The sequence below is a fragment of the Brugia malayi genome (assembly GCF_000002995.4).
Source record: "Brugia malayi strain FR3 genome assembly, contig: Bm_v4_Chr3_scaffold_001, whole genome shotgun sequence".
Lineage (NCBI taxonomy): Eukaryota > Metazoa > Nematoda > Chromadorea > Rhabditida > Onchocercidae > Brugia > Brugia malayi.
Window position 1 is genome coordinate 5818994 of NW_025062477.1, and position 14287 is coordinate 5833280.

A 14287-nucleotide genomic window follows, 5' to 3' on the forward strand; every position below is an offset into this window, starting at 1 on the left:
CAACTTTAACACTAATATTTTGTAATTCACAAACACATACACATACACATACACACACACATATGCACATACATAAATTTAAATTGATCCAACTAATAATCAAGCTAGCTAAAAAATGAACAAAGCTATAACTCAACGTAAGTGTTATCTTATCAACAATGAACATTATGTAACAAAAACTATTTTAATTCATTTTGCACAAACAGACAGAGACAGACAAACGAACGGACATATACAATCACATCTCAATATGTGTATAAGATATAAGTAAAATGAATGAATAAATGAATGTTTCATTTTATATACAATGAAATGAAACAAAATCAATCTTTAACACATTTTATTTAAAAAAAATTGTCGATGAATGGAAGATACTTGAAAGAAATATCGAAATCAACATAAAATCGATGAGAAATAACAATATGGAATAAACAATACGTTCAAGCAAAAAAAAAAAAAAAAAATTCAGAAAAGAGTGGAAAATTAAAGATTTAAAAGAGAAGATGGATTTGTCAGAGGAACAGCGTGTAATAAAGTAAACAGAATTGCAACAGATATGACTGATCTATGATTTTTGTGACAAAAAAAATCGATTGGAAATGATGACCTTTGCTGGTAATCAATAAAATCACTTAGCGAATTATCTATGCTTATTTGTGTGAATTAATAAGAAAGAAATGAAACGAAGAATTAAACTTGGATTTATACAGAAAATACTTATAGATAATGAAATTTTAAAATTCTATTCAAACAAACAGTTACACACACATAATTGACATACGAATAATGAATGAATGAAATGATTTCTACTTCGTTTGTTTTTTGCACAAAAATTTATCGTACATAAAAAAAAAAAAGGTTACTGATTTTTTTCTCAAAGAAATAATGAAACAATTTAAAACATCTAATTAGATTAAAATCTTCGTCATCCAAAATCATTTTCCTCATTTCATTTGATGATAAGCACTCATATACTAACCATTCAGTAAAGTACCTCTAATTCTTCATCCTATTCTGCAAAACCTTTCAACATCACCTTCTCTTCACCTCAGACACCAATGTAATTACTGTCACATAAAGGTCACATACACATATAATGAGTTCACCCCTCCTTTTTTCTCTTTCTCCCTCCCTTTCGCTCTCTTTCTCTCTCTTTTCCTTATAATAAAAAGTTCAAAAGAGATAAACTAGCATTGCAATTATTGACTAATAAAGAAGGAATCAAACATGAGGATTCCTATCAATTCAACATAAAAATGATCTATAATCTTTGGATAAAATGGAACAATACAGAGATGAATTTTGCAAAATTTTTTAAATAAGAAGTTGGGAATAAGAAATGATCGATTCATTTAATATCGTATTTTGCTAAATATTAAATGATTTTAGGATTTAATTCTAACAATCATATCATTAGTCGTTTGATTCAGAATTAGAAATAAATATCAGTTATTGTTGTATTAGGGACACTATTATCAAACTTTTGGAATCAGACTAACAATCAATAGGTAATAAACTAACAGATTATGGTAGCACATTCCTGAAAGTCCTGAAAATTTTTGAAATATTTAAAAATTTAAAAACAATGAAGAAATAAAAATACGTTATAACCAAATGAATAATGCTCAACACCATTCTTTATATATGTAAATATAAACGACTTCTATCTATAAATATATGCGCAAAGTACAGAAAGAATATTTAATCAGATGTTCTTTCAAAACATAAAACTATGCAAATGGGGAAATAAGATGAATCACTGATCTCAAAACGTTACATTTGCATAATATATTAAATATATGAAAATAACATTTTGATGAATGAAACCAAAATATGTACCAAATCAAGCAAATATCAAAATTATATTAAGTAAATAATAATCACTCTAATCAAAAATTTAGAATTTTTGCAGATGTGAAGGCTGATTCGGAGAGCCAAGAATACAGATATTGTATGCATGGATGCGTTTGTGTCAAAATATTTTTTTTTCACTAAAACCTAAATTAGAAATCGTAATGTCTATGATGGTCGAAAATTTCATTTTATTTCGTTAACTGTAAGTTCTTTAATTCACTTATAATGTTCATTCCGTTCAATGCTTATAATAGCAAAATTATTCAAATATTTACAATTTTCAGAAAATAACGATAATTTCCTAGCAGTTCAGTACAAAAAAAGGACCCGTAGAAATAGTAAAAATAGTAAATCACAGATCAAGTGCTTGGGTTTTACAATGCAACAAAAATCAAATTTTAGAAAAGAGATTTAAAAATTCAGTAAATCATCCTGATGAATAAACAAAATCCAGAAATAACAATCATTTAATGGAATTTAAAATAAAAACCAAAATACCTCAAATTTTTATTCTCTTCATATTCAGACTCATTATTGTGATTGCCCAACAACTGAGCAATACATTAAAATGTATCATGCACATTTTTCAGCACTCATTTATCTAAAGGTCAATGTCGCACTAATCTATGCATTATGATAAATTTAAAAAGGTTACAAATTTTGGGATGAAAATTCGAAAATTTTTCGAAAATCTAAACGGATCAAGCTATTTTCATATGAGATATAAAACCTGCAAAAAAAAAAAGTAAGATTTTTTCTTTTTTTGATAAATTCCACAGAAGTGCTTATGACAAGAATAAACGAATTTCAGAAATATTCAGAATCGGTTATAAAAACATCTTTAAGTTTAAATCATATTCATCCGGTTTTTTTCGTAACAAATAAAATAGCAGCATAATAAATGACATCTGTGCAAATAAAGAACAAAAATAGCTACTGAATCATTGTTATAAGTTTTTCGAAATCACGAGCAAGGCAATCAGTTTTAACTGCTTGATCACTCAACTGCACACGATCTAAACATATTCTTACTTGGAGCATTAGCTGCTTAATATCATCCGGCGGCACCAGAACAACTTCCATTTTTGATTCACGGATATATTTCATCATCCTAAAAAAAAATTTTCAAAAACAAATTTGAATTTCAAAGCTTCGGCTTGGATATATTAAATCAGTTGAAGAGCTCTTCAATTCGTAGCATGACAAAAGGTGCCTATTTGATCCTCATCTCAATATAAACTCAAGTTTTCAAGATCTGCTTTAACATATACGATATCTTCGCGAATCTGTGCTCCATTGAACACAATAAAGAAACTGAAATTTTCAATCACTCTTTGATAGCAAGTACAATAACTATTAAAAATATCTTACAATTAAGATTAAATTATCTGTTTTAATGAATCCATTTACCGATTATCCATACATGACATTCTTAAACCACGCATCATAAGATCTTCCTTTTCATTTGTATCAAACCATTTCCGAACACGCGCAACAGCTACGTCGAAAAGCTCATAAGGCAGAAGTTCCATATTTTCCATAACTCTTAAGACATCTTTTGCTTCACTATCAAGGCCTTTTTGAAATAAAGCAATAACTTCCTGAAATGATGGAAATCTGAAAATCTTGCAGTGATTTTATCTCAAAGGAATTTTCATTAAAAGATTTCATTAAAAGACAGCAAGTTTTCTGAGTTCGCTTCGGAAAACTTGTAAAACTGACATAAATTAATAATCATGCTTCAACACTTTTGGATTTTCTCTTACTTAAAACATTTCCAAAGCTCGAAACTATACCTTGCTCTTGATTTCGTCAGCACTAAGCGTCCAATCATTAGCTAAGTCATAAACATGAAAACGTAAGTGACGGGTAAATTCTGGTGAACCATTGTGCGAGACACATTTCTTTAAGAATTCCATTCTCTTTTCTCTAATACTCTCTGTAACACTCTCCATTGGAATTAATGGATGAGCATAAAATGATTCAAAAAATGCCCGTTCACTAATTGAATCGAACAAATATTTTGGTCCTGGAGGCCATTCTTCCAGAGTAACCTGCAGATTTTATAGATTGAAACTTCAAGTTCAGCGACTAACAATTATCTCCTTTATCACTGATTAAATCAAATTATTTCGATGTATTAGGAGAAATATTTTACTGAATTAATGATATCAAAAATCAGAATGTTTTGAAGATCTTTCACTTTAGAAAAATTCTAAAAATACTAAAAAAAAAAGAAGAATTTACTTACCCAAAATTATACATCCTCTGTGTTCTGCTCTTATTTTACTCAAGTGCTACAACTAAATAATTGTAATAAAACAAGTAAAACTCTTAACGTTGAACTCTTCAACTGTGTTATCACTCATTATAAAACTATATAAGTAAATATACCTGCAACTCGATCACCATAGCAAGATCATGATGATGACAAACGAGCGGATAATTCACCGGTTTTTGAAGTCCAGCCATGAGACTTAACGGTTTTCTGAAAAATGTATAAACAGCGAAATGTCTGAAAATAATATCTTTGATATTTCAAATTGTATAAATGTTCTTTTTCTATTCAGAATGACACACCTGCATTCCAAAAGGACGAAATTTGCACATGTGGATAAATTTGTGGGGTGTTCATCGTATCATGTTAAACATGTTCTATTTATTTGTACTTAAAATTAGCTTAATGCAACAAATATCTATTGGCAGATTATAAATCCCTATGACTAGATAGCAAAAATTCTAGAACCGAAAAATCCAATATACCAAAAAATGAATGACATCAAGGCTTTTCATCCTTCTTCTGAAAGTTTATATTTGAACTATTTACCTAGCAACAATTTCAGAAAACGCATTAGCAATTCATTTACTCAGTAGATAATTGAATTACGTATAATTACGCAAATTCATAGCAGCATACTTTGGTTTTGTTTGTTTACGCCGCTGAAATTCAAACACTGCCTCAATAAAATCTTCAAATAAATTATAGACTGTCGAAGCACTTGATGAATCCTCATTTGCATCCAATGCTTCTGCAAATTTTACAGAATTTCGCAACAATCGCAAAATCTTTGTACAGCAGTAAGGAAAATGCTCCTGAAACGCAACACATTTATTTTTTCAAAGAACTTTTTATGCAATTTAATTACATGAAGAAAAAAGAAAAGAAGTAGATAGATAAAAAGTTAAATTTTACAGTCAGTATGACAGAGTCTAACACGCACAAAGAAATTCAAAGATGGGAAGATCATTTTTTCGGAGTCAAAGACAGTATATCAAAAGAACATGATATGTCACACATGTTATGTTTTTGCTGACTTCATAACTATTCATATATGCGTTTCCCAAAACTTATGTTGCTTAGCTACGGTTTTTAAACATACTTTAAAAATTCAGAAACTTTTACAAATAAATACTTGCCAGATCTATTCGGCAATCTTCCAATTTTTTGAACCTCGACGATTTCCGATTTAGAAAGTCGTAAATATATCGAAAAGGATGACGAAGAAATGTATCCCATAACATAAAACAGATACCGTGTTGCAATACACCTTTTTCACCCAAAAGTTCAACAAATTTCATCGCTTTCTGAAAAGAACAAACACATAAGGAAAATATAAAAATATTACTTGATTTTATCAACAGAATTAGTAAGCATATACATATAGTCGCTAATATAACTGAACAGAATAAGAAAAAAGTAATGAGAAGTATAGAAAGATAACGGTTAAGTAAAGCAAGATATAGTTATGAAAACAAAATATCTACATTAAGGTTAAAAAAAAAAAATTAAAACAAAAATGCATTTGTTGTTTTGTAATCTACTCAAAAGGAAAAAAAGAAAAAGAGATGATAGAAAAGGAAATACATAACAAAGCTATATAGAGAATTCATACTTCTAACAATTTGTAAGCTTCATTCTTCTCCTTTTGGCGCCTCCATGCACCAACACATTCCCAAGCGCAATCAGATACGACAAGTTCAGGTGAAAGACTTATTGGAAACAATTTACGCAATTCAGCAATTGTAACTTCCCACTTTACTTTAGAATTTACTACCGTCGGATTATCAAAAATATCATAAAGATGTTCCGGATCTAAGTTGAATCCTGCTGACCAGCTACCAATCTGGAATTTTAAAATCAATTAGAGTTTGCAAAAAAAAAGTCATAATCTAGGAACTGTTTCATACACGGATTCTTTTTTTTTTCCTCTACTAATTACCCACCTGTTAGACACGTCTTTTTCATCACCGATCCAAATTATCATTAAACAACACAGCAAATTAGAATTTTAATTTTGAAAAATTTTTATATTTCTTTAATGAATTTTTAAAGATTAAAACGAAATACCTGTTCTCTATAATAAGCTGGACCACCATTAATTAAATCAGAAAGACAGATTGGTAAGTTACCAGGTAATGCTTTAAGAATAATCATGCAGTGCAAATGTCTTAAAAGCAGATCCCACCATTCCAACGTTAATTCCACCTTATCCCAATCCTCATGATATGATTCGTCATTCAATTCACTGTTAGTGCTCATCTAAAATATCAGATTTATTATTAAATAACATGTAAAATTCATGGTAGCATGTTTTCTTCCATACATAATTTGTTCCATACTTTTTCCTTTTTTTTTTTCTCACTTTTGTATTAAATTATTCCCGTCAAATCGTTTCCTAATCGATTTTCAACCAGTTCTACACATATTTTTATTTATAAATATAGAGCACAAAACACTAACTTCGTTTGATGATACGTGCTTTTGAGTGTGTGCGACTGCTCGTGCAACCAAACATAATGTCAAAGCTGCACCAAGTTCTTGGCTGAAAATATTATGTAAAAATTTACCAATGAAAAATTACTTTTATACACTGCTCATAATAGTGATATATTATCATTCTGCGAATAAATTGTAACAAACCTGATTGAGAAAATGATAATCCAAAAAATAAAAAATGAGAACCTGTTAAGAATATTTCGTTCCACTTTGTTTAACCAAGAACGTCCATAAGAATCAAATTTAGGTAAATGCTTACAGAGAATTAGAACACGTGGTAAATGATGAACGAAATCATCACATGGATTCAGCCAATACGCACAAAATGCATCCGCAAAATCCTCCTGAAGTACACACATTACCATTTGATTAGTAGGAAAACTAAAAAAGTGCTATGTTTTAACATCTAATGATCAAATTACATTGTCGCATAATCCTATCATGCTTGATTAATACAGATGAGCGGTGGAAAAATTCATGGGATCATTATGTTATTTCGGAAGTATTTTAATTATAACGATTATCAATGAAGAGTAATTTAAAAAAACACAAAGATTATTCACCTCATATGCAATGAGAACTTACTTCTGATAAGCCAAGTAGTGGTATTATATGGTTTACAAAGTGCTGAATTGTACAACGTCCCGTCAATACACCATTAAAAAGAAGATCGCCGAATGCAACAGTTTTCTTGACCAATCTGAAACTGATCCATCATCTATCACTTTTAATAAATTTATTCAATCGGTTTCAAATGATCGATGCAAAAAAACTACTTGTTTTTCAATCTTTTTTGATTTGATGATGCCATACTTGTTTGATTCAAATCAAAATGTGATATGAATGCAGCAAATGTGAGGTTTCTTTCTTTTGTAGAATCATTCTCAGTACGGTACCTGAAGGAAATTTAATTACAGTTATCCATATAATATTTGCTATACTTCTTGTAAAATATAATATATGGAAATCTATCTTGCAACCTGATTGTTAAGTAAAAAAGGATAATATTTAATTCTTTTTAGAAAACTGAAATCATTGATCATTTCAGTGGTCAAGTCAATTAATCAGAACATAGAGAATCATTATATCCAACGAAGAAATAAAGCTGTTAGTCATAATTCTATAAAATTTTAACAGTTATAAAATTTAACAGTTATTTTTTTGTAAGTTCTACAATAACACAGACTTAGTGTAAACATACTCGGAAATTCGCTGCAGACATAAATTCAGCATTTCTTTATCAATGAAGAGCATTTCAGCAATATCAAAATTTTCACATTCTTCACTGGTCGTGTTCGGCTCTTCATTGTCTATTTTAAGCAAATATATATAAACATCAAGCAACTGTGAAACTGCAGCAGCATAAGTCACCAAATTATCACTATCCGGAGATTTCTTCTGAAAATAAAAAATGCTAACAATTCTATTAAATAAATTTATTAAATAAAGCTAACAATTCTAGTCGTTACTAATTTTCTAGCAGTTATTATCCATAAATATACGATAAAATATACGATAGATAGAAACAAGGAAAGTCTCTGAAGAATCAAAATTTTCAAAATTTTTAATTACATATGTGAAAAAAAAAAAAAAGAAATTAGATTATAAAACTTTTAAAAAATTCAAAGCTTTACATAAAAAACGTATTTCCTTTAAAAAAAAAAAAAAAAAAAAAAAAAGCTGAAAAATGGAAGCTATTTGTTAAATTGTAAGAAAAACGACAAATGATGATCAAAATAAAGCAAACATCTAAAAATAGAAAAGAATAAAACATTAAAGTTATAAATAGTGCAAAATCCAAACCACAGCATGATAACTCTCCACATGTTGTAAAACGGAAGCCATAATAAGGCCAAGTTTGTAACAGTCGACGTCACAATCTCGGCATAGAATATCAATACTTTCTCTCATTGCAGAAGTAGTCTTTAGGGCTCGGAAAAACTGCAACCAAGTTGAAAAATCTTCCACAATGCCATCTTTCATCATTTGATTAATCTGAAATTCATCTGCATCGCATATCAGGATTTTCAATCTTTTCGAGATTTCTCCTGTTTTTTCATGCTTTCGCGTCATTTTTTCAGATACCAATAAATCTTATCAGAGTTGCCAAGATTTAATCATAGTTCAATCTTCATTCCTCATCTAATAGAGGAGATGGAAATTATGTTTGTCCAGTTTTTAACTTTTCAGTTCCCGTCATTTCAACTTCAGTCGTTTCAAGTCAACTTTTCAATTTCAGTCATCTTCCACACCGGCGATTGAGATAGCAGTTAAAAAAAAAAAAAAAAAAGGTAAATTAAAATAGCATACCTTCATCTTCATGAAATAACAGTATGCTTGGAAACAGATTTACAGTATGTACTAACCTCTTTGATAATGCTTGAATCATGAATAGCAGAATCAGTTTCGTCTGATAAAGCACGATGAAAGGGAATCCGCAGATGCTTAAAATATATGGTATTGCATTTTAAATTTAATTGCATTAAAATAAGTTATGTGTCAAATATGTCTTACATAAATCATTCCATTCGACGATAGAAAAAAAACGGAGGGCAAATGTGATGAAGCCCGTTCATCGAAACCTAATAAATGGTCGCTGAGCCGAGGTATACCAATTAATCGGCCATGTCGATCCACTGTAGATGCAAAAACTCGCCTTCCATTCTGAATTTTTTTGAAAAAAGTTGGAAAAAAAACAACAGATGCAATTTAACATATTACTTTAGCCGAAAATAAAGGACGAAATTACTACATCAGATACATAAAAGTTTCCTGAAATAAATCGGTAAAGGAAAAATCAAAAAGTCAAATTAGTAATCTATCTCGATTTGAAATAAAGTCATAAATCCAATCAAGCTATAATAAAGACAGGTTTGAGAGATAAATTTTGCCTTTCCTAAAAAATATATCTCGTGAGATTTCTTACAGAATGAAAAAAATCATCAAAAATTTGCAAACTGAACAATACCTGCATGCTCCATGCTTCAAGCAAACCACGCCGTGGTGCAAATATTACCAGGAATAAAGTCGTCGACGGTTGTACTTCAAGTTCATATCTACTTTTCTTCCGGTCTAATGTGGACATACCTTCCAACCAAGCACAACGTGCATCACGATATCCCTTCCACATCCGTACCATATGACGAGTCCTAATCTATAAATCGTTCACAAATCCTTACATTTCTGTGATCTATTCACTTCCACACATAAATTCCTTTTACAATTTATGGAAATAATTCGGTAAAATGATTAAGAGCAATTTTTGTAAATTAAACACTTTTATGAAGAGTTGAATGATAAGCGACATCACTAACATCAATTAAGGCTACACGAGCTAACGAATCCGTAACTGCAGCAAGTTTATACTTTCCTGGTGCCATATATATGCGTTCACCTTCACGCTTGCCATCAACAATTGATGAGCGCATTGGTATCACCGCACTGGGTTTAATTTCGACAATCGGTTGACGATCTTTCCGGGATGTGCCTATACCCAGAAATGAACGTATGCCAAACGATGGTATGCTCGATGCAACAGACGATGTAAGCTTAAAATATGCTTTTTTCCAAAGTTCAATGTCTTCAGTTCAAAACTGTATAGTAGCAAAAAATAAAAAAGAAAAAGAAAACAAAAAAGACTGTTCCATAAAAAGTCTCTTCAGTTTTTGATTCCTTCATTTTCCATTCACCAGAAAAAATTGAAATTTTATATACCTGATTTCCAAGAGCATATAAAGCATCACTTAAAACATTTTGCGAAGCGCCTGGTGTATGCCATCCAAAACCCACATAGGGTGATCGGCCAACAAAAACATACGTCGAATAAACCGGAAGTGATGAGCGTTCTATTTTAGCCTGAAAGTCTCAAGATCACTAAAATAAATCAAGCACCTGACACTTAACATTAGGCATCAATTATTATATTAAATTAATAGAATTTCAAAGAAGCAATTTCAAAAAATTTTAGCGAACTAAATAAATTATTAGAAAATATCCAAAATTACGCCACTGCCGACAAATGCAAAATAAGTTCAACATGTTTCAGTCTCTACCTTGTAACCCTGAGGCGAAAGTGTTGCGGCACTGTGAAGATCAAACCAAGTTGCTTTCAAAGGACCCGAAATACCGAAATCGACCACATTTATTCCAGATTCAAACTTCAATTTTTCAACGTTTAACTTTGCATGAGCTGCTACTTTCCCGACGTCCATCTCACCGCAGGCAAGCTAAAAGAAAGGAAAATTGATTTGTTAAGTCTTTATCCAACATCAGAAATAGATTCATTTGAAAACTGTATCAGAAACACATTCATTTAAAAACTGTATCCTTTCCTTTAGTATCATTAATTAAATGGCGAATAACCAAAGACAATCAACAAACAAGTGATACCAAATTACATGAATAAATCTCAAGAAAATTAATAACGAGGATACCGATGAGATGGGCTGCCCTGCGCAAATAAAATGCTACAAAGTTATCTACTAAATGACCTAACGAAGAATAAAACTAATGACATATAAGCAGAAAAGAAACCGCGTCTTACTAAAAAATAAAAACAGCTACAAAAAAATTTGAAACCATACTTGATTTTTCGCTGCCTTTAATGCTGCATATAGTGAAAGACCTTCAATACATGTCAAATCAGTTTGCGACAATATCGCTAATTCCTGATTTCCAGCCATCACCGATCTCCCAAGACGAATTTCTTCGATGGGGCTGTAAATCGACAGCTTATATGAAGATGGAGAAATAAGTCGGCACATAAATTCCTTAAATTCATTTCACTGCAGTATTCAAAGAAATATTTACTACTCCTGAAATGTTCAAGTCCAAAAATATCTACAATTTTTTTCCGTTCAAGAATACAGGTTATTGTTCATCAGCCATAGATTTCTTCTATAATTTTCATATTCATCTTATGTATAAATGCTAAATAATTACCTATCTGATACGTAATCCGAGCGTAGCAGTAAGCCTTTTTCTGTAAAAAAACGGACATATCCATTGCTCATTCCAACAACAATTGCCGACCAATCATACAATGATGTTTCCGTTTTTCTTGTACAACTCAGGGGTAAAACACATAAACAACGAATATAAGCCTTAAAAAAAAAAAAAAAAAAAAATTTGCATTCACTGGAAACTTCGAATTCATGGAAGTTGATTGCATCCAGTCTAAGTTAAAGTATACAAAGCTTAAATTAATATACCGGAGGAGACCACGATGAATCAACCGTGTTAAACTGAGCAATTATTTGAAATGTATTGTCTGAAGGATTTTTTTCAATTGAAACAACCTTTTGCGCATGAGCAAAAACTAGTAAATCCATATTTCCTGCAATTAAATGTAGTTAAAACCAGTAATAACTAATAGCTGAGAATACTAAGTTCTTTTCCAAAATCATGGCGGAGGGATGAAGAAATAAATCTAATAATTATTCTGATCGAAGTCTAACCAAAAACAACTTCTTCAGAGATGTGAAAGCAGAAAAATCACACTAATTTTCAATCGTGACAAGTAAAGAATAGTTTTTTGAGAATTACAAAAACTTCCTAATTAATTAAAAAATATAAATAATTTCTGACGATATTTTTCTCTTATCTTTACACTCACCTACGGCTGAAATCAACGATCCTTGTAACCACTTAGAATTTTTGGCAGTTTTTTTGAAATCTTTACTTTCCTTTCGGATGAGGGCAGGGCGTGGATCGTCAGTGTCAACCTTAAATTGTAGCACAAGTAGTGAAATAAAAAAAGACATCATGTTTAGGGAATAATTTTGCTAGATAAAATTCAGAATCCATTTCAGGAACTGTGATGAATAAATTAGTATAAAAGAATCACATCAAATGAACCGAAATCCGTCCAATCAGCAATTCCGGCTTCATCCTCAGTATCTATCCCAGCATTGGAATCATTTTCATCGTCACTTATCCATTCTTCGATAGCTAAAGAAGCAAAATTTCTGTTATTAAAGCAAAAATAGCGTCATTTCTTCATGCCAACATAATTTTCAGCAATTGGCTATTGTAAAAACTATTACTCCTTCATTTCAAAAAATTAATTTTTGCTTGCAAAATAATCACAAAAAATATGTTACCATTCACAATTGTTTACTTGAATGTCTACTTGTTAAACAAAATTCCTCAAAAAAGCAAAATTCATTTACTCTAGTTATACAGTACATTTTAGGAGGCAGACACTTAAACTGGAAAAGCGTGATAAAAATGAACTTTTTTTTTATAAATACCAGCAAAAAAAAAAGATGTAAAACAGAGAAATATTTTTCTTTTTTTTTTTTTTTCAAATATGCATTGTTCGAATATTCATTTCAGAGAAAAAGTTTTGTACAAATCCACATATTTCATATTCTGCAAACAGATGAAAAAAGCTCTGTGCAAATAAAATTAAATCTTCACCCAATATATGCTCTACACTGCGCATATATTGGATGAAAATTAAATTTCAGTCAGACCTTACATACTAGTTAAAAAGTCCAACGTGATAAATTTCAACAATTTCACTTTTTTAGATCGATTTGTGAAAGTGGTTTAAAGGCAATATTTGATTCTAAAATTCTTCATAATATAGCAACGCTGTATATGATTTATGACGAAGAATGCATCAAATATCTTATATTTTATACATAAAATAAACACTCATTAGTAAAAGTAGATAAAAAACTTTACATACGAATAAAATAATTTGCATACCGCTTTTAATGACATAATCAGATGTATCGGACATAAAATAGCGTTGAATTAACAGAAGTTGTTGTTCTGTAAGTGCATATATCTCTTTTAGATCTTTACTCATTTTATGTCTGAAAACTGAAAGCTTTTCATAAACTAACATTTAATTTATTTTCATAATTTATTCGTGTGCAATTAGGGCTTCTCGCACGTAAGTCGTCTGACCGAAGTCAACTTTTCCAAACATAAATTTAGTTATCCTCATTATTAATTCATTTCTGATGTTTTTAATATATGTCCTTTTTTGTATCCATTCAAAATAATTATTTAAATTTCCCTGTGAATATCTGAATGATATTGGAAAATTCACAGAAATTGTTTTTGTCTATGGCATACATTTCTTTCAATTAATTAATTATTTTAATAAAACATCTCAAACCATTCTTTTGCATTCTAAATTTCGATTTAGCCTTATTATTAATCGATTTCGGTGCAAATAAAGCGTATGAAAAGTGAACAAGTAAACAAAATGATTGCAATACATACTGTAACATGAATGTTACATTTTTAAAATATGCTAATTATGTAGATGTTTCGAATTGCATCAGACGTATTTCTATTGAATAAAAAATGTTTGCTGTAACACAAACTAAGCACAAACTAAAATACATTCATTCGGAATAATTCCAGTACACATACACATACACGTGGATACACACGGATACGTACGTGCATGTACACACGCACACGCAGACAAATATTAGGCTTTTATTACATCATTGGCTATCTGGTTCTCGACCGTTGGTGTTCCGATGTTTAAAATAGTTGGTCTGAGGTTAGATTAAACTAAATCAAGCTAAGTTCTCGAGAAATTGCAGCAATCAAGAGAGACAGAGACTGATAAATTTAGAGAAACATGTTGGAAAAGGAGAGACGAAGATTGTTAGGAAGCGGAGAATCTTT

The 14287-nt window shown here is 30.4% G+C and overlaps 1 protein-coding gene across 1 annotated transcript; it reads right to left on the reverse strand.

Moving 5' to 3' along the window:
• Positions 1-2787: 2787 nt before the first annotated feature.
• Positions 2788-13448, reverse strand: Bma-rbg-2 (Uncharacterized protein; the record flags this gene model as incomplete). The annotated part of the gene is made up of 26 exons (XM_043080105.1): positions 2788-2965; positions 3265-3455; positions 3651-3908; positions 4249-4342; positions 4772-4947; positions 5272-5439; positions 5748-5978; positions 6203-6394; positions 6596-6677; positions 6818-6975; positions 7217-7331; positions 7408-7527; positions 7833-8029; positions 8435-8626; positions 8998-9075; positions 9146-9295; positions 9600-9785; positions 9946-10179; positions 10346-10486; positions 10684-10857; positions 11215-11347; positions 11573-11733; positions 11842-11966; positions 12246-12354; positions 12477-12580; positions 13346-13448. The coding sequence occupies 26 exons, from the start codon at positions 13446-13448 to the stop codon at positions 2788-2790; spliced, it is 4050 nt and encodes a 1349-aa protein (XP_042936039.1).
• Positions 13449-14287: the final 839 nt, after the last annotated feature.